Genomic DNA, 21,265 nt, shown 5'->3' with positions numbered 1-21,265 from the left:
AGCAAAACTATTCCAAGTGGCTTCAATAACCAAGTATTTCACATGGGAAAAAAGGAAGAAAGATCTATTATTTAAGGCACATGATGGGCAGGCTGCCTGGTCCCAGCTGTGTTACAAAATCCACATGTAAACTCTGGCAAACAACCCGGCCTAAACATGAATTAATTTTTAGCTACCACAGGGCCTTCAACAAAACTAGAAATACAGTACTGGATTTTTTACAGATGGTCAGTGTGGGAGTAAAATACTACCAGTGTTATGCATGAGTGGAGATATTTTCGTCCCACATTCCACAGGTGAATGACTCTGTAGGGGTGGTAGACTGTGAAGAACCGCAGCAGCAAGACAATTTCTTCTGCATTAGACCTTCCAGCCAACCTAACCACCCACTACACACCCACTAAGTGGAAAAGTGTTTTGCTTGAAAATAAAGCACTGGGGGAAAAAAAAAAACCAACAAAAAAAAACCCCAACAACAACAACAAAAAAAAACCAACCACCACCAACAATAAAAAAAACCAACCCAGGCTGTTTGTTCTGGAGAAGTTTCAAAGGTAGGATTTAGATGGCAAAGTAAGCACATTACATGCTTACCATTAACTAACCGATTAAAAACTAAATTGCAAAACACTGAAGAATTAAAAATGCACCCCCAAAAATCAACAAAAAAAAAATCTAGATTTTTATTTCTGCACATCAGATGATGAGATACTCCTGCAAACAATACAGTAAAATAGCACAGAATCTTTGTAGTTGCATGACAGCTTCTTTTATTTGTATGCGAAGCATGATGCCATTCAAGGGTGAGTCACTCTTTATGATTAAGTTCCTCACTAAGCAACATGACAAACTGTTCTCCCAGGGGGACTGATTTAAAGTGCATTTTCCAAATTTCAGGATTATCAGAGACTAAAGAAACCTGCATTTTCTGAGCAGGAGTCAGCAGAAATAGGCCATGGGTATCATACTAATTTAAAGACAGGACAAAAAACCCCAGCAATGATTCACCAAAGAAAGCCTGTTAGTCACAAATTCTCTCTGCATTTTACCTTTTGTTTACATGACCAGGTTTAAAGACAAAAGAAAGGAAAGAAAAAACACCATGTCCAAAATCCTACACACTTTGCTCCCTGTGACCCTCTGGTATGTGTGTGGCATTCCTTCAGAAACGAAAGGTCACAGCTAGATTTTGGAGCAAAAATTTGACCTTCAGTTTTAATGATGACCACAGAAAGGGTTGTCATAGAAAAATAAGATAGAAAATAAGACAGAAAAATCAAGTTATCTTCACCCATTCATCCAGCACGATTCCTGTGTATTGGGGAACTGCTCCCCACACAAGCCCCAGCCCAGCACAGCAGTTTCTATTCATTAATCCCTGAAGCTGTACACTGACTTCCAGTTATTAGTGCAAGTTGGTGTGCTGGCGTGTTTAAATGTTCAAGCTTGGAAAAGCCTTCGTATGAGGCCACCACATGTTCCTACGTGCCTCTGTCGAACAGGAGGTGCAACACCACTGGGCCTAGAATCTATCCTTCCTTTCCTTAAGAAAGGGTATAAAGGGTTTCATGGAAAAACTGCAGTGTTATAAAACCAGACCTGTCATATAAAGGAATATGTGCCCTTCCTTTCTTTTCTGTTCTTTCCTCTTCCAGCCAAATGACCAATGTTACTAAATATAATCTTTTATTCACATATGGCAAGGGCTAAACACTCACCATATTGTGATTTTTTTCTGAAAACTCTGCTTCCCAAAGTCATGAGGTTCTGCAGCAATCTTTGGGTTTCTTTTAATGCATTTACTAAGACAATCAAGACTACAAGGGGAGGAGGAAGAGGGAATAGAACAGAAGTGACTCCTTCCTAAACACCAGGAGACAAAATAAAAAAGTTCCCAATATATTAAAGGCTTCTGATTTTTGAGACAGTTTTGGTGTTGGGATGTTCCTACAGGCCTTCTGGAGGTGAAGGGTGGGGAGATGATCACCGATTGGTTCTTTCTACTACCTTCACTGTCTGACAAACCTTGAATGAAGCACTGGTAACCTTTCTCCAGATACGAGACTATTAAAAAAAAAATCTTCCTTCTTTTCTAAGAACATGGTCATCCTATTGGCAACATAAATTCCCTACCTTCAGACACATTCAGTTTATGGTCCAATAAAACATCTTCTAAGCTCATTTAACACCCTGTAAAGCTAATTGAATCTTGTAGCTGAAAGCCAACAAATGACAGGTGCTCATCCATTTTGACCGCCAAGTTATTTCACATGAAAAAAATTGCTTAATTTCTGGAAGATTACCATGGTTTTACCCAGCTTTCAAACACATAACAATAAAAAACCGAAAGCTTCAAAACCAAATACATTAAGGAAACATAAAGAAGATATAAGTCACGTCTAAGTAGCTCTTAAAAACATGAGAGAACCTTTGTATTGTGCCAAAGGGTACAAGCAAAATAAGGAGCTTTTTGCCTAAGCATGGCAAGACCCCCACACCTTGCTTAATTATTACCTCTTTCATGCCTTTCCTCAGCAGGCAGATATGGCTTTCCAGCTACCTCTGAAACATTCATTTCATATTCCCAGGGTGGCACTGAATTCCTCCCAAGATAGGAACATCTTACAGCATTCTGAAAGCTGCATGGAGCTCAATATAGTAAGAGAGAATAGAGGCTTCCTGGTCTACTCTCTATTCTGAAAACTATCATTTATTAATAGAGATGTATGTGTAAGACAGTAGTAAAGTATTGCAACTTTTGTTGTTTGGTGATTGTTTGTTTGGTGTCCTCGGTTCAGCAGTAGCAGTGATTTTTTCCTCCTTCTTAGTTGCTGCTTCAGCGCTGTGTTTTTGACTTTCGGCCTGGGAACAGCACTGATAACACCGATGCTTCTAGTTGCTGCTCAAATGTTTAGTCTGGCCAAGGACTTTCTGAGTCTCATGCTCTGCCAAGGAGGAGGGGAAGCCGCGAGGAAGCAGAGACAGGACACCTGACCCAAACTGACCAAAGAGGTATCCCATACCACAGCACATCATGCCCAGGATGTAACTGAGAGTTACCCGGAAGGGCTAGTTCACTGCTTGGTCGGGCTGGGTATCAACGGGTGGTATTGTATTATCTTCCCTTGTTATTCTGTTTCCCTTACCATTATTATTACTGGTGGTAGCAGTAGTGGTTTTGTGTTATACCTTAGTTACTGGACTGTTCTTATCTCAGCCTGTGGGAGTCACCTTCTTTCTTTCTCCTCCTTGTCCCTCTAGGAGTGGGGGGGGGGGGGGGAAAGGGAGGAGTGAGCAAGCGGGCTGCGTGGGTTACTGACTGCACTTAAACCACAACAGTTCTTTTTGGCACCCAACATGAGGCTCGAAAGGTTGAGATAATGACAGATCTGACTCAAGTGTGCCTAATTGTATGTGTGGTAGGCATTCACTGTTTTGGATTAATAGTCACTTGTCAACAATGCTGATTTACTGGATCTCAAAGTTTCAGTATGTCGTACCTTACTTACAGCTGGTATTTGCTGTGTTAGTGTTTATCAGGTGGGGGGCTTGGGCTAAGGTTCTTGTCTCATTGTACTTTATGGTAATGACTTGAGTCAGCTGACTGGAGCTAGCCCAGCTACAGCCGCAGCCGGCACGCTACAGCGACCGCGAGGTTCTACTGAGATTAGGAAAATCAGAGGGGACAGCGCAGAGGCATCGCTATTCCCGACATGTCCCAACATTTCCCGACGTTTCCTGATTCCCAAAGTCCCAGCAGCCCTTGCGAGAGAGTGGCTGACATGGCGGGGGGCCATTCCCATGGTGACGGCGACCACCCCCCTGCCCCTCAACTTGAAAGAGCCTTTGAGAGGGCAGCGTCGCTGCCCACCAGGCCCAGGGAAGAACAGGGAGGTCGTTTTGGTGACCCATATGGTTCTCCAGAAAGAGAGCTAGCAGTAAGAGGACTGTAGCAACTCAGACAGAGACCCCGACCCTAACCGTGGCTGTTCAGGTCTCTGGATGCAGGGAGTGCCAGAGCCTGCTACTGCTGGGGGAGGGAGGACAGCATTCCACCCGTGTGAGGTGTGAGCAGGTAGAAAATCTGCTTAGCTTGGTGGCTAAACTTAAGGAGGAAGTTGAGACGCTGAGGAGCATCAGGGAGTGTGAAAGGGAGATCAACTGCTGGAGTAACTCCATGGCTGGCCAGTTGGAATGGCTCCAGGGAGATACCCCCCAAAAGGCGATGGACCCCCTGCCCTCTCAGACAGAGGGGGATGGCCCGAGACAGCCCCTGCCCTGTAGCTGTCTCCCAGAGGTAGGAGACCAAAAAGATGATGAGGGTTGGAAGCAAGTTCCAGTTCGGTGTCGTGGGCAGCCCTCCTCCCTTCCTGCCCCGCTTCCGCAGGTGTCCCTCCGTAATAGGTTTGAGGCCCTGGATCTGGAAGGAGAGGTAGGTGAGGGTGTGGTGCAAGGCCCGCCTACAAGGCCACATAGGAAAAAGCGGTCGACTTCACACCTCAAGACTGCCTCTGATAAGAAAGAAAGAAGGGTCATTGTAGTAGGTGATTCCATTCTGAAAGGAACAGAGGGCCCGATATGCAGAGTTGACCCTCATCATAGGGAAGTGTGTAGTCTGCCTGGAGCCCGGATCAGGGATATCACCAGGGCGCTCCCCAACCTGGTGCACCCGACAGACTACTACCCGCTGCTGGTCTTCCAGACGGGTGAGGGGGAAGCTGCTTCCTGCAGTCTGAATGGGATGAAGAAAGACTACAGGGCCTTGGGGCGGATGGTGAAAGACTCCGGGGCTCAAGTGATCTTCTCCTCACTCCTTCCATCTTCCACTGATGATGTGGGACTGAATGGGAAAATTCAGTCCATAAACGATTGGCTTTGAGGCTTGTGCTTCAGGCAGGGCTTTGGATTCTTTGATAACGGCTAGTTTTATAGGGCACCAGCCTGGACATTGCCATGTGGGAAAGGTTTATCGCACAGAGGCAAAAGGACGCTGGGGCAAGAATTAGCAGGGCTCATTGGGAGAGCTTTAGACTAGATTCGAAGGGGGATGGGGTTGTAGCTGGTCTTGCCTCAGTGCGACAGCGCTCCGGAATTGATGGAGACTGGGAGGCCTCCTGTAATCCTAGGGTGAAATCGGTGTGCTCGGCTCGCTCCCTGAAATGTCTGTACGCCAATGCGCGCAGCATGGGAAATAAGCAGGAGGAGCTAGAAACCTGTGTTAAGTCAGGAGATTATGACCTGGTGGCAATTACAGAGACGTGGTGGGACAGCTCACATGACTGGAATATAGTCATGGAGGGCTATGTCCTTTTCAGGAAAGACAGGCCAGCCAGGCGGGGTGGTGGGGTTGCTCTTTATGTGCGAGAGCAGCTACAATGCGTTGAGTTCTGTCCGGGGACAGATGATGAGCGAGTCGAGAGTCTGTGGGTGAGAATTAAGGGGCAGGCTGGCAGGGGCGATACTGTTGTGGGGGTCTGTTACAGGCCACCGGATCAGGGTGAGGAAGTTGACGAGGCCTTCTACAGGCAGCTGAGAGCGGCCTCACAGTCACAGGCCGTGGTCGTTGTGGGGGATTTTAACTTCCCTGATGTTTGCTGGAAGGACTACTCGGCAACCCAGCCGCAGTCCAGGAGGTTCCTCCAGTGTATGGATGATAACTTCCTCATGCAAATGGTGGATGAGCCAACCAGGAGAGGTGCGCTGCTGGATCTCATCCTCACTAACAAGGAGGGTCTGGTCGAAGCAGTGAAGGTTGAGGGCTGCCTTGGTTGCAGCGACCACGAGATGGTGGAATTCAGGATCTTGTGTGGTAGGGTCAGTAGAATAGCAAGTAGAATTGCAACCCTGGACTTTAGCAGGGCAAACTTTGGCCTCTTCAAGCAATTGCTAGGGGAAATCCCATGGGCTAGGCTGCTTGAAGGTAAAGGGGCCCAAGATAGTTGGTTGACGTTCAAGGACTGCTTTTTCCGAGCTCAAGATCGGAGCATCCCGACACGTAGGAAGTCAAGGAAGAGGGCCAGGAGACCTGCGTGGCTAAATAGGGAATTGCTGGGTATGCTCAAGTGGAAGAGGAGAGTTTACAGGTCATGGAAGGAAGGGCTGGCCACTTGGGAAGAATATAAGGCTGCTGCTAGAGGATGTAGGAAAGCAGCTAGGATGACTAAGGCCTTCTTGGAATTAAAGCTGCCGAGAGGGGTCAAGGACAGCAGAAAGAGCTTTTTCAAATACATGGCAGATAAAACTAATACCAGAGGCAATGTAGGCCCGCTGATGAACGGGACGGGTGCCCTGGTGACAGAAGATACAGAGATGGCAGAGTTACTGAATGCCTTCTTTGTCTCTGTCTACTCTGCTGGAGGCAGTCCTGAAGAGCCCTGTACCGCTGAGACCTCAGATGAAGACAGGTCAACGGAGCGGTCTGCCTTAGTCGATGAGGAATGGGTTAAAGACCAGTTGAGCAATCTGGACATCCATAAATCCATGGGTCCAGATGGGATGCACCCGCGGGTGCTGAGGGAACTGGCGGAGGTCATTGCTAGACCGCTCTCCATCATCTTTACCAAGTCTTGGGAAACAGGAGAGGTGCCTGAGGACTGGAGGAAAGCAAATGTCACTCCTGTCTTCAAGAAGGGCAAGAAGGAGGACCCGGGTAACTATAGACCGGTCAGCCTCACCTCCATTCCTGGGAAAGTGATGGAACACCTTATCCTTGGTGCTATCTTAAGGCATATCAAGGATAAGAGGGTTATGAGGGGCAGTCAACATGGCTTCACCAAGGGGAAGTCATGCTTGACCAATCTCATAGCCTTTTATGAGGAAATAACACGGTGGATGGATGATGGCAGAGCGGTGGATGTGGTCTACCTTGACTTCAGCAAAGCGTTTGACACAGTCTCCCACAGCATCCTCGCAGCTAAATTGAGGAAGTGTGGTCTGGATGATCGGGTAGTGAGGTGGACTGTGAAGTGGTTGAAGGAGAGAAGCCAGAGAGTTGTAGTCTATGGGGCGGAGTCTAGTTGGAGGCCTGTATCTAGTGGAGTGCCTCAAGGGTCAGTACTGGGACCAGTATTATTTAATATATTCATCAATGATTTAGATGAGGGAATTGAGTGTACTATCAGCAAGTTTGCTGATGACACTAAGCTGGGAGGAGTGGCTGACACGCCAGAAGGCTGTGCTGCCATCCAGCGAGACCTGGACAGGCTGGAGAGTTGGGCGGGGAATAACTTGATGAAATATAAGAAGGGAAAGTGTAGAGTCCTGCATCTGGGCAGGAACAACCCCAGGTTCCAGTATAGGTTGGGGAACGACCTGTTAGAGAGCAGTGTAGGGGAGAGGGACCTGGGGGTCCTAGTGGACGACAGGGTGACCATGAGCCGACACTGTGCCCTTGTGGCCAAGAGGGCCAATGGAATCCATGGGGTGTATTAGAAGGGGGGTGGTTAGTAGGTCAAGAGAGGTCCTCCTTCCCCTCTACTCTGCCCTGGTGAGACCTCATCTGGAATATTGTGTCCAGTTCTGGACCCCTCAGTTTAAGAAGGACAGGGACCTGCTGGAGAGAGTCCAGCGCAGGGCAACTAAGATGATTAAGGGAGTGGAGCATCTCCCTTATGAGGAAAGACTGAGGGAGCTGGGTCTCTATAGTTTGGAGAAGAGGAGATTAAGGGGTGACCTTATTAGTGTATATAAATATATAAAGGGGGAGTGTCACGAGGATGGAGCCAGGCTCTTCTCAGTGGCAAACAATGATAGGACAAGGGGCAGTGGGTGCAAACTGGAACACAAGAGGTTCCACTTAAACTTGAGAAGAAACTTCTTCTCAGTGAGAGTGACAGAACACTGGAACAGGCTGCCCAGGGAGGTTGTGGAGTCTCCTTCTCTGGAGACATTAAAACCCGCCTGGACACGTTCCTGTGTAACCTTATCTAGGTGTTCCTGCTCCGGCGGGGGGATTGGACTAGATGATCTTTTGAGGTCCCTTCCAATCTCTAACATACTGTGATACCTTGACTTGTAATACTATAGAATCATTGATTATGAAACTGATCTGGCTTATGATCCGAGTGTGGTCACCACCTTTATACTTTGGGAGGTATATAATAGAAGTGCTTAGCAATTACACATCTTTTTTGTCCTTCTTGGGTGGTCAATCTGTGAAGGAGATGTTCTGTTACCCTCCCCACCCCCACCCCCACCCCACCCCAGACCATTTACAGCTTCTGATCAGGAGTCATCACATAACAAATAAGAAGAGATGACTTCTTGACCTTGCACTTCAACCGAGCTACAAAATATGCTAAAAGATTTTACCCATCAACCAGGGGAGCATATCTTCACCTGGTTGCTCCAAAGCTAGGACAATGGGGCTAACGGTCACGAACTAGAAGGTACAGAACCCAAGCAGCTGGGATTACTTGCTAGAGAAGGGGGAATTGACACAGCAATTGCAAGAGAGAAAAAGTCCCTCAGCCTTTGGAGCGGCTCTTGGCAGCTGTGAAAGAAAGGTTTCCATACAAGGATGATGTCATGATTCGCTTGGCCAAGTGGACTACTTTAGAGAAAGGCATCCAGTCTCTGAGGGAATCAGCCATTGTAGAAGTGATCTATCACATCAAGCCGAATAACAGGGATATACCCATAGACCCAGATGAAGTCAAATGTACACGACCCATGTGGTGAAAACTTACACGGAATGCACCGTCATCATATGCCCATTCACTGGCAGCAGTAACCTGGAATGACATAGTACCACTAACAGTAGATGAAGTGATTCATAAACTCCGAGAGTTCGAAGACAATCTCACTCATTCCATCATCTCAGCTGTGGAAAAACAGTCCCAGGACCTCAAACAATTGAGAGACAATCTATCTGATCTATCCAGCTCCTCACGTGTACCAACACACGTCTCAGCTATTAACAAAAGGCATCCTACTGTTCGAGAGAGAAGATACAGAAGGTATACACAATGGGCCACTCTATGGTTTTACCTGCAGGATCACAGAGAAGACATGATGAAGTGGGATGGAAAACCTACTTCAGCTTTGGAGGAAAGGGTGCGTGAATTGAAGAGGAGAACAAAGGTCAAGGATGATCATCCCATGAAAGCTGCGGCTTCAGTCTCTGGTGAGCAGGTTCCCAGATGGAGTGGAAGAGCTGATTTTACTCCAGCTCCTGTGATAAAGAAGAGCAATCTCTTTCTACAAGACTTAAGTGTCCAACGTTGTGATGACTATTAGAGGGGCCCTGCCTCCAGCAGGTGGAGGTAGGGGACAATCAGATTTACTGGACTGTGTGGATCAGATGGCCTGGCACATCAGTCCCACATAAGTACAAGGCTCTAGTAGATACCGGTGCACAGTGTACCCTGATGTCATCAAGCTGTCAAGGGGTGGAACCCATCTATATTTCTGAAGTGACAGGAGGATCCCAAGACTCGACTGTACTGGAGGCTGAAATCAGCCTGACTGGGAGGAGATGGCAAAAGCACCCCATTGTGACTGGTCCAGAGTCTCCATGCATCCTCAGCATAAACTGCCTCAGGGGAGGGTGCCTCAAAGATCCAAAGGGGTACCGACAGGCTTTTGGTATTGCTGCTTTGGAGACAGAGGAAATTGAGCAGCCCATGACACTTCAGGCCACCAGGGCAGAAATGAACATACAGATGGGCTTGTGATCAAGGGGTGGACTTAACAATGGACACTATTGCCCAGGTTATTCATGAGTGTGAAACGTGCTGCAATTAAGCAAGCCAAACGATTAGAGCCTCTTTGGCATGGAGGACGATGGCTGAAGTATAAATATGGGGAGGCCTGGCAGCTTGATTATATCGCACTCCCACCAACCCGCCAAGGCAAGCGCCATGTGCTTACCACGGTGGAAGCAACCACCAGATGGCTAGAAACACGCTGTGCCCCACGCCACTGCTGGGAACACTATCCTGGGCCTTGAGAAACAGATTTTGTGGCAACACAGCACCCCAGAGAGAACTGACTCAGACCATGGGACACATTTCCGGAATAACCTTATAGACATTTGGGCCAAAAAGCATGGCATTGAGTGGGTATATCACATCCCCTACCATGCACCAGCCTCTGGGAAAATCGAACGGTACAATGGGCTGTTAAAAACTACACTGAGAGCAATGGGTGGGTGAACTTTCAAGCACTGGGACGCACACTTACCAAAGGCCACCTGGTTGGTCAACACCAGAGGATCTGCCAACAGGGCTGGTCCAGCCCAGTCGGAATTTTTACATATTGTAGAGGGGGACAAAGTTCCTGTGGTGCACAAAAAGAATTGCTGGGGAAGACAGTCTAGGTTATTCCTGCTTCAGGTAAATGCAAACTCACTCATGGGATTGCTTTTGCTCAGGGACCTGGATATACTTGGTGGGTAATGTGGGAAGATAGGGAAGTCTGATGTATACCTCAAGGGGATTTGATTTTAGGGGAAACAGCCAATGAACTCAATTGTATGCTGTTGCCTGCTATGTAATATTTTTATAGCCCACCAACTAGATGGCTTCAGATCACCAGTGACTGGCCCTGACTTCCCTCCAACCATCATCCCAACAGAGAATGAACTTCAATAGAACCAGATGAGTTCTGCGGTAAAGGAACAATCAGCATCAGCAGGCAACGATCCAACACTGCACACAGCCTCTCCTGCCCCTTTTGGGCATGTTACATCAGATGGAACCCGACATCATGGACCCAATGGACCCTATATATATATATATATATATATATATATAAAAGAGCGATGGTATACTGAAAATGTGAGATCTGACCATGACGTGAATGGTATGGAATAAAGGGTGGATACTGTCCTCGGTTCAGCAGTAGCAGTCTTTTTTTTTCTCCTTCTTATTTGCTGCCTCAGCACTGTGTTTTTGACTTTTGGCCTGGGAACTGATAACTGATGTTTCTAGTTACTGCTCAAATGTCTAGTCTGACCAAGGGCTTTCTTAGTCTCATGCTCTGCCAGGGAGGAGAGGAAGCCGGGAGGAAGCTGAGACAGGATACCTGACCCAAACTGACCAAAGAGGTATCCCATACCACAGCACGTCATGCCCAGGATGTAACTGAGAGTTACCCGGAAGGGCTAGTTCACTGCTTGGTCGGGCTGGGTATTGACGGGTGGTATTGTATTCTTTTCCCTTGTTATTTCCCTTATCATTATTATTGGTGGTAGCAGCAGTGGTTTCTCCTCCCTGTCCCTCGGGGAGGGGAGAAAGGGGAGAGTGAGTGAGTGGGCTGCATGGGTTATTGGCTGTATTTAAACCACAACATTTGGTTTTGTTTGACTGCTGTTGAGGGGAGGGCTATTGGGTGGGAGGGGCGTTTGACTGTTTTTTTATTTGTTTTTTGGTCAGTTGTTTTCTGGGGTTTTGGTTGTTGGTTGGTTGTTTTTTTTGGGGGCAGGGTGTTTTTGGTTGGTTAGTTGTTGGGGTTTTTTTGTTTGTCAGAAACAATTTTTGCTCTTTTCCAAGACGCTATGGTCAGAGTTTATTCCTGGATTATTTCTTTTAGACACCCCTAGAATTCCTTTATCTAGAGTAGATCTCCCCACAACCAGCCTGCCAAAACCAGGATAGTAGATCTGTGTAAAGCGTAAAGTCCCTTGGAACTCCTTTATGGGTGAAAGGTGTTGCTAAAATAAACATAAATTTCAGCTTTCTTTTTAAAAATTAAGTCTTCTAGCACTGTGAGTGCTAGGAGGTCTGAAAGTATTATGTGAGTGCATCATGCTCAGGCTAAGAACCCAAGCGAAAATACACCCAAATGCATTAACACCCCATTCCCTTCCTCCCTTCAGAATGTATTTTAGGATACATGCTAGCCAATCTGGTTGGGCAGAAAAAGAGAGAAAACATTATGTCTAGCTCAGTAGTCTTCTGATGTTTAGGTTGGTAATATGATTACGAGTGTCATGGGGCTATAAGGCACAGAAAACAGTACTAAAGACTCCCTTGTTCACAGAGTGAACATGCCTACACATGCCTGCACAGATGTCAGTATTTGTGTTATTTCATTGTCTGACTTTAATTAGATTACTGCCTAACAAAAGAAGTAGCAGAAGAGGACATTACCACATCATATCATGCCTAATCCCAAATCCAGACTTCTGTGAGACTTGAAAACATGAAAATTACATTTCTGTCCTATATCGTGAAAGTGTGACTGAAAACATAAACCTCATCTCCTTTCCACTGTCCTGTGATGAGATGTGCCACATGTTAAGTAGAGCTGAGACACTGTGGGATGGTATCTGAAGATGCATATAAAATTTTACCTGTGTGATTTGAAAACTGAACAGAGTTCACTGTATCAACTTCAAATCCCAAAACCTGTAACAGAACACAGGAATATTTTTTTTAATAACACATTTGTTAACACATCATCAACATTACAAAACACAAGAAAGGATTCTTATTTCACAGTGCATATTTAAAAATCTTAAGTGTTGGTTTAAAATGAAAGCTGAGTCAACATACATTCAGCATAAACAAACAACGCAGTACTTTCCTACAGCAGTGAACATGGAACAAAAGCAACATTGGAAACAGCATCAGAAAAACAGGGCTCTGGATCCACTGGCTAGAGTCCATCTGGAGATAAGGATGGAGAGACTGGTCCAGCAGCAGGCACCAAAGACCTGAAGAAAGCCTTGGCTAATCTTTCTTAGCAAGAACAGCAGCTTAAATTTCAAGGTTCTAAATGAATGCAAAATATGGAGGGAAGATACTGTTAAAATTTCAGAAAGCAAATCGTTCTAAAAGGGTAACAGAAGAATCTTAAAAGGGATCAGTGTTATGAGCCATACTTGGATGTCACAAGCAGTTTCTTTACAACTAAAAGAGAATAGAGAGAAATCACAGAGAATTAGTTTGGGACATGATATGGCAATGAAAGGGAGAGAGCTCTTAAAAACACGAAGTAGAAAAAGCCCAAAGCATGCTTCAAAAGCCACCTGCTACCTTGCATTACCAGCAATTCAAATATTGAAACATCCAAGAATTTGCTAGTACAATCAAGAAACACATTCTTGTTGCCCAAAGAGAGCTAAACATAATGTAAATAAGAGCATCAAATAAGGATAAAACTAATAAGGATTTTTTAATCTAGCAATACGTGCTTAATACAGACAGGTACTGCTGCTCAAGCCATTTTTAGACATTTTTATCTGCCATGAAAGAAATTCTAATGCAACAATGATACAACAGTCTGACATTTAATATTTGTTTCTGCATCCTACTTGCTCTGAGTAAGAATTCTCCTCAAAAGAAGTGCTGCTATGTATGGCTCAGTGAGTCATACCAGGAGATAATAGTAATGATGCATCACTGTTTATGATCCACTTTCAGGCAATTTGCTGATGGAGGAGTGAACAAACGAAGCTTTTGCCAGTCACGTTTTTCATCGAGATACACGCCTCTCCCTTTTAATCATGAAGGCAGCCCCTTTACATGTATTAAAAATCTTTGGGTTTATCGTGCCAGGCATTAGGTTTTCGCTGTGCATGTACTTTCTTTTGCACATGAAAGCCATTAAGTGATAAGCCCTTATTTCAAACCCTGGGCCATTACAAGATGGAGGTACATGCTGCAGCAGGTAGTCCCTTCTGCCCAGAGCACTGCATTTCTGTCACTTCTGCAGCTCAGAGTCAACACAGGTCTTCACAGAGTAAGTCTCTTCTTTAATATATAATAGAGGTTTCTGTTAATTCCTAACCAAAAAAAAAAAAAAAAAAGTAATTTTACATTAATGATAGACAGAATGGTGGGTTGTCTCAGCCTGAACAAGTTAAAATTAACTGCAACTACTACTCTCACCCCAGGTTTTTGTTTCACCTTTATTTTAAAGGCACAGGAATTAAAGGGGTGAGAACATGGCAATACCTTGGTTATTATTATCATAACCAATACATTGTTATGAACTTTGCCCATGCTTTTCAAATAAATAAATGAGAACACTGCCTCTAACCAGACTGTCATCCCGTATTCATTTCCCCTCCCTGCAATGAGCAAACCTAAGTAGTTCTTATTTCCTTCAAACGTCTCAGCAACAATTGTGAATTAATCCATTTCTCTCCAATATTCAGATCATGTCTCTCCAATTATTTAACACCTGACACTACAGAACATACTTACTATGATTTACTAACTAATGAGGTTTACACTTAGTGCTTTAGGGAAGAAGAGCATGCATAAGTGCTTGTAAGGAAGGCTGTTACTACAACACAGATAAGCACTGTAGCAGCTGATGGTCACCAAAAGAGCAGTCTTTCTTTACTGTCTCTACCAGCACCAGCTATCATTTGATTTCTCATCAAGCTGTTCTGTAAGATCAGGGATTTTTGGTTTGTTTTGTCCAGTTAGTCTGCTTAAACCAGCAGAAGGGAAAATACAAGGGAGGCCACCTCTTCCAGAGACAGTGGGTGCCAGCCTAGCTGAGCTGTACACTTGGTAAAAGAAAGCTTCAAAGCTTCGAAAGCAAGTGCTTTTGAATAGTTGAGGAAAAGTCACAGATAGCTCAAATTCTGTGAGGGAGCTTGATATTCTCAATTTTCTCATCAGTGTAAAACTGGCTAAATAGCCTTTAAAGGTTTCCAGATAATCACTTACTGGTGTTAGTCTACTCTGGCACAGTTTGTCATTTGCTCTAAAGTTCTGTTTAGAATAAACGTAGAGGACTCATCTAACACACCTAATTACAAAACCCTCGAGTTCTGATTCAAGCCCCAGAATAAGCCCTGTTAGTCCAAGGAATTGCATTTATGAGGATTCTTATCAAACCAGAGTAATTAAAAGACATAAAATGTCATTTAAAAACAATTATAACCTCCAATTAGTACTACCTTTGAAATAAGAGCAACAGATGTTAAGGTCTAGGCTTAGTAAAGAGTACTAAAATGATCAGAAAGAATGTTTAAGTCATGGCAAGCCAGCACATGTTTGCTACGAAGGAAAACTGCATTGAAAAGCCATGGACTTTAGTCATCAGATGGCCTGAAAACAAGGTATATTTGAGTGCTAAAAGCAGCTTTTGACAGCAATCACCTCTTCTACCACTACAGAGAAAACTGTGTCTTAATTTTGGTTTGCTTAGTTCATTTTAAGAAGCTTGTCATTTCAAGTGAATATGGAAAAGTTATTTTCCTCCTTAAACTGGTTAAATAACAATACTAGTAACTATCATCCTTGCATATCTAAATGACCATACGTATCTGAAACAGTTTGATTCACTGAATGATACTTTCCTCGCTTCCAAAAGGCACTGTATTCAGAAGATGTCTTCTTGTTAGATCTTTTTAATATGTACTTGTATTTTTAATTTCTTGGGCAGAGCTAACTAAAAGCATCGATTCTGAATTTCTATCCAAACCAGAGGTTAAAGAAATCTTAAGCGAATTTTAACTACCTTAATAAAAATCATTATTTTTGTATGTACAGACCTGGAAAACTGAGATCAGAGTAAGTGTACTGAATCAGATAAATCATGACAAAAAAAAAGAAGTCTCTCATATCTGCACACTAAAGTATCAAATATCACCTGAAAACATGACTAAGCTCAATTATTTATATCCAAATTTACTGCTTGTTGACGTGAAAAACATTTAAATTACTTATTTTAATTCATTAAAATCAGCCCACTCTACGTACTGATGTTTTTTTCCTACATACAGAAAAAAACCTCTCCATGTTTCTGAAATAAATACATACATGACAGGTAAACTGCCACCTCACCACCTTTCCATCTCTTACGAGCAATAAAAATGCTGTAATTCATCAAAAGACCGCAAGCGAAACAGTAAATAAATACACAGTCAGATCTATACAGTAGTTTTGTGGCTTTCAGTCAACAAAGGACAAATTCAAACTGGTAATGGTTTATCAAGGTCCACTGGAATACTCAATTGTCTCTACAGTTTGGTTAAAATAATACAGCAGAAACCACAAGTAGCAGTTTGCCAGGTCCACCTGTGTGACAAATGCATTTGATACCAATAGTTCCTTGATGCACTACTTTCCCTCTGCTTCCTGAACTCCTCTGCGTATCAGTCTGCCACACTTGCAAAATGACTGAAATTTGGGTGTTAAAACTGTCTTTTTGTGTGTGTGTGTGGGCATGTATGTGTTCCTTGCACCTCTGAGTAAATAAACTGAAGGCACTCACTCCAGTTGGATTTTGCCAATGGCAGCACTAATGCCTTCAAATCCTATTTGATTAGTGTGAGAACTGAGCTTACTATGAAATGGGCATAATGCCTTATTTACTGCTCCTCTAGAACAGCTTGTAAATAAACCTGTGTTACTTCCCCTCCTTGCTAAAAAAAAAAAAAAAAAAAAAAGGATCCTGCAGTGATACTTCTGCCTCTCATTTTAGAAATGTAGATTAAGGCAGATATTCTGCAAATGTCCAGAGCTCCAGTTGCCAGGGCTGCACATCACCTACATTACCATTATCCCCCATTTTGGATTATCTGGTCTCCTACAGGCCCTTTAGTAAAGAACAATTTCTGGTTTCCATGCTCTCCCTCTGCTGTCATTCTGTATAAGTATCATTTGCCCACAGAACTGAAAATCCTGGGCAAATCTAAACCCGTAGCCAGTCTGGGGGAGAATGATAAGCACTCCTCAAAGGAAAACAGTAACTGAGTTCATCCTAAATCTCTCAGCCTCCAGCATCAGCACATGTCAAACAACATTCTTCACAAGACCCAAACTAAGGTTGCCTACAACACATCATATAGTGACATTTATTATCATTGAAATCTCAAAGGAAAATGGGCAAATCCAGTATATTTAAGTATCTTCTGATATCTTCTGATATCTATCAGAACTGTTACATTTCTAAAAATAAATCACTGAGCATTAAAACTGGAGAAGGTTTGTGTTTGGAAGGCATAGCTGGCAGATCTGAATGATACGCTTCAGAAGAATATTTGGAAAATTAAATCCAAATACACACACTGAAGCAGAATGCATCTGACACTGAAACAGCTAGTATGGAACACATTATGCACAAGATCAAACTGTGCTTAGTTCTTCCTGACAAATAACTGAAGGAAAGGAACAAACATCATAGTTCTTCCAACAGTGCAGAAAGCACAATTCCAGCCCTACAAAGAGAAAGTGCATCACCTGTGCAGGCACTTAGTCTACAGAACTATCAGAATGCACATCTTCAAACTAGCAAGTGCTCAAGGGAAATATCAACACACAAGAAAGGAAGAGACTTCAAAATACATGGACAACATCTAAAGGTCTTGGCTCTGTTTGGAAAACTGGACCAACAGACTAATTTACCTAAAAGAACAGAAGTAACTTAAACTTATATCCAGCCACCACGCTACTATAAAAAGCAAAAAAATGGTTCTCCTTCAGGATTCAAATTTACACGATAGCAATTATTTTACTAGTAGAACAACCTAAAGACTTAGACAAAGAATGTCTTAGGTTATATATATAACTAGATGACAGTTCTGGTTCACCTCTAAAAGTGCAGTCTTTTAGACCCTGCCACTGTGTTAATGCCTGAATTAAGAGTTTTGTTACATTTAGTGTCTCTTCCTCTCCCTTCCAGAAAACATTTCAGTCACACATACACTAAAACATACATTTCTTCAACACAGAGAATTAGTGCTTAAGATTTTCAGAAATGAAGGACTACAAACACGTATTTCCTTCAAGAGGGCAGCTTAAGTTGTGCCTGTTATGTAAAGGAGGAGATTGAAAAAAGAGAGAAAGAAAACTGTTCCACATTAAGAAAAATCGTGAGTGTAGCAACAAAGAAATTAATAGATTTTGGCGCAAATGCAACATCCCATACTCAGTGTTAGTGATTACTAAGCTTTATGTTTAAATTTGTGCATTTCTACATGATGTACCAATGGTCGGGAGAAAAATAAAAGTACGCATTCTGACCTCCTAATCCTATTTGGTTTGTGATTGTTAATACCACCTGAGACAGAAAACTGTTAACTACAAAGACTTACCCTGCCCCAGAGTAAATATTCATTTAAATTCTCATTTAATAATTTTATTTACAATGACAAATGCTTAGAGAAATGTGAACTGCTTCTGTTTAAAATTCGCACTGCAGCTTTACTATGTTTCTGCAGAGAAAAAAGTAAATTTTCCAAAGTATCACACACTTCATAGAACTCAAGAAGTTCTCCTTTGTTCTTGCTTGTACTCAGTTTGGAAGGAAAAAGTTGGTTGGTGGTTTGGGGTTTTTTTTAAAGAAAAAAAGAGAAATATCTTAAACCTCCTAAGTGTGTGAGAAAAACTGTCACTTGAATTACATGAACTTCTGAACTGATAAGACGTTTTATTGCTCTCCTGGGTACTAAACATTCAAAAGAAAAACAATTTCCAGTGCATTACATGTACATATTTAGAGAAAGAGAGGTTTAGAGGGAGAAGTTTACAGACATTTAGAGCTGAGAGACATGCTGTGGAATTGTTGTGCTTGAAGGTTTTTGTGACACAAGAGGACAAAGCCCTGAGCAACCTGGTCTGAACACAGTGCCTACCCAGCTCTGAGCAGGAGGCTGGATTGGGGATCTCCTGAAGTCCCTTCCAGCCTGGGTCACTCCATCATTTGATGACACCACCACATAAAAAAAGCTCAGTTTTACTCACGGTACCACTCCATGTGTACAATCACATAAAATATCACCACTCATCCTAAAGTTCTCGTTGTAAGTATAAAAACCAGAGGTATACTGTGTTTACAGTATTAACTATGCCAACTTTGTCAGTAAACATATTATGTCCTTTGCTGTTAAATGATCAGTGGACCAATTTAATTAGAACATTTTAGTTTGTACTTAATTTAGACAACCTTAGAGAACAATGACCTACTTCTACAAGAATGAAATTCAGTCAAAAACACCTCTTTCTGCTGCAACAAGACCACTACATATTTCCCTCTTTGGGCACTGGGCTTATGCCTCTGGTGGTATTTCATTTTCAGGTTTGAAACCAAAACTACAAAGCAGTAGTACTACAGCTCAAGTCAGAGGAAAAATCTGGAACAATGAGCAAAGGTAGGGGATGGGAAGGGAAAGCAGGATGAGTAACAAAGAAAAGAAGAAAAAAATTGTGTAAAACCAGTTTGTAAACTGCATACATGTTTCTTCCATAGTATTTAAGCCCCCTGATAATGTTCACAGGTTGCTATCTATATTTCACGAAACAAAGCTGAGATCTCCATCCAAAATCCTCAGTTCCTTCAAAGCTCTTCAATCTAGAGAATATTATCTTTACCATATCAGAACACACCAAAACCAATTTTCCCAAGTGACAGCACAAACCAAAAGGTTTGTAAACCACAAGTCCAGAGAAAGTATCAGAGGTTGAAGTTGCAAATCAAGCTCAGCCAATCATTCATACAAATTCTTTTATTGCTGACACAAGGTACCTGATTTCTTGTATGCCTAATCAGAGTTTCACAACCAGATCGGAGCTACAAACGTGCCACAGGTGAAAATCTCACTATATAATTTGTTTGTTCACATCTCTAAGAGGCAAATTTATCTCCAAGGAGAAAAGAGTTTGACAAGAAAACAGCACTGACTAGGAAGAAGGAAGGAACAAGATTCTACTTAACAGAAGAGAATATTTGAGACTGTGATTTGAAAGGAGGATTTGACTTTCATACAATGCCACATTTATTTTGGGGAGATCTAGATGTATTACAACACTTATTTTTCTTGCATTTCACCTCTTCTGTATCAAGATGCTTACTTTGTACGTAAGGTTTATGGAAAAATGATGCCTCTGTTTCAATTATTATTCAAATGACGAACCATCTAAGCCAAGTATGTCCTGCCCTTTATGCCAACAGATGGTAACAGACTGACAGAGCAAAACAGCAGTAAATATTATGAACAGTGAGAAGAATGTTAGCACATACTAGACAAGTGAATCAAAACCATCCAGATAGAGCCTAGAAAGGCAGCATGGTGAATTATGCAGAATTCCAAACCAAGGATTCAGGCATGCAAACTCAACTGTGCTACTGATTTGTTTTCCTTTACTGGGCAAGATCAACATGCAGATGTGTTTTCAGAAATAGCTGCTAATTTCAGCTGCTTTCCTACTTGATGACTTTCCGACTTGATGATGCCTAGGAATGATTCAGGAAGTCACGAACCCAGGCAGACCTCACTACTTTCACTGAGAAGCAACGGTCAGGATTGTCCTTATTGCAAGCTGGCTCAGACTGACCTGTGCTCCACTAAAATCTCCTGTCTGACTTCAGAGTGATTGCCTCAGCAGAGAAAACATGCCTGAAAAGCAAAGAGCCATGACAGATACTAGGATGTTGTTTTAAACCAGTTCTAAAGCAGTCTATTACCCTCAAACCTTCCAGTGTATGTAGTCTCCTCCTGGTAAAAACAGTTATGCTACTGAAGGATTTCTCAGCTAGCAGCACTCTTGATCAAGATGTGGGTATTCTAAAGCACAAGAAAATCATCATAATCTGACCTCCAGATCATTTTGTATTTCCAAACCCTTTCTAACCATCGCACTGTCATTTAAAGTAGAAGACTCTAGAGAATGTGGTCTATCATCCCGCTACCTTAAACACAGCACTATTACAGATTTCAGTGACAGAACTTGTAAAAAATAAATGCTATTTTAAATATTTCATATTTACCTCCTCAAAGCCTTGAAAATAAAACCAGTCACAGAGCCCTGAGTTACTGATAACACTGGACAAGTGTCATCAGTAAACAGTGACAAAGAAAGGAGAACATTACTCTGCAAAGCATTGCGCTTAAACCGGTATCACTTGAACTCAACATGTAAAAACCCAGTGTCCTGTTCCTCATCCACACAGTAACAGTACAGCTGGGAACAAGACACAAGCCCTTCTGTGCTGCCAAAGAAGAGCTTAGGGAATTTATGTTGCACAGAATCGATCATAGTGCATTATATGTACTCTACCTGTGTGCTGCCATCATCTCTACAATACTGTATTATACATGTGGTCACCTTTGTTTTTCAGAACATAGACCATATCACCTGCTGCAACAACCGCAAACCCCTTCTGTTTTACTTCTAAAACTAATGCTTCTTTTTGGAAGCCTTCCAATATACTTAAAAAAAAATGGTGTTTAATTTGTAAAAATTAATAGGGATACATGACTAGCCATGGGGCTCTACAGAAAGGAAAAATAAGTCCTCAGTTTAAAGAAAGAGTCAAGCTTTCCAAGCAATGGGGAAGTGCTTTGACTTGTATCATCTAA

The 21,265-nt window shown here is 42.9% G+C and overlaps 1 protein-coding gene across 1 annotated transcript in view; it reads right to left on the bottom strand.

The window, feature by feature from the left end:
• PDXK (pyridoxal kinase) overlaps positions 1-21,265 on the bottom strand; it is a 49,303-nt gene that overhangs the window by 15,878 nt on the left and 12,160 nt on the right. Inside the window, exon 2 of the mRNA XM_061359268.1 lies at positions 12,296-12,350. Coding sequence (XP_061215252.1) covers positions 12,296-12,350 — 55 coding nt within the window. The remainder of the gene's footprint in view (positions 1-12,295; positions 12,351-21,265) is intronic.

This window comes from Neopsephotus bourkii, unplaced genomic scaffold, assembly GCF_033783945.1.
Source record: "Neopsephotus bourkii isolate Nb327-2 ecotype Australia unplaced genomic scaffold, CSIRO-AGI_Nbou_v1 NB_962, whole genome shotgun sequence".
In the NCBI taxonomy this organism is placed as follows: domain Eukaryota; kingdom Metazoa; phylum Chordata; class Aves; order Psittaciformes; family Psittacidae; genus Neopsephotus; species Neopsephotus bourkii.
The sequence above is the reverse complement of the archived record's forward strand: the minus strand, read 5'-3'. Positions and strand labels throughout refer to the sequence as shown.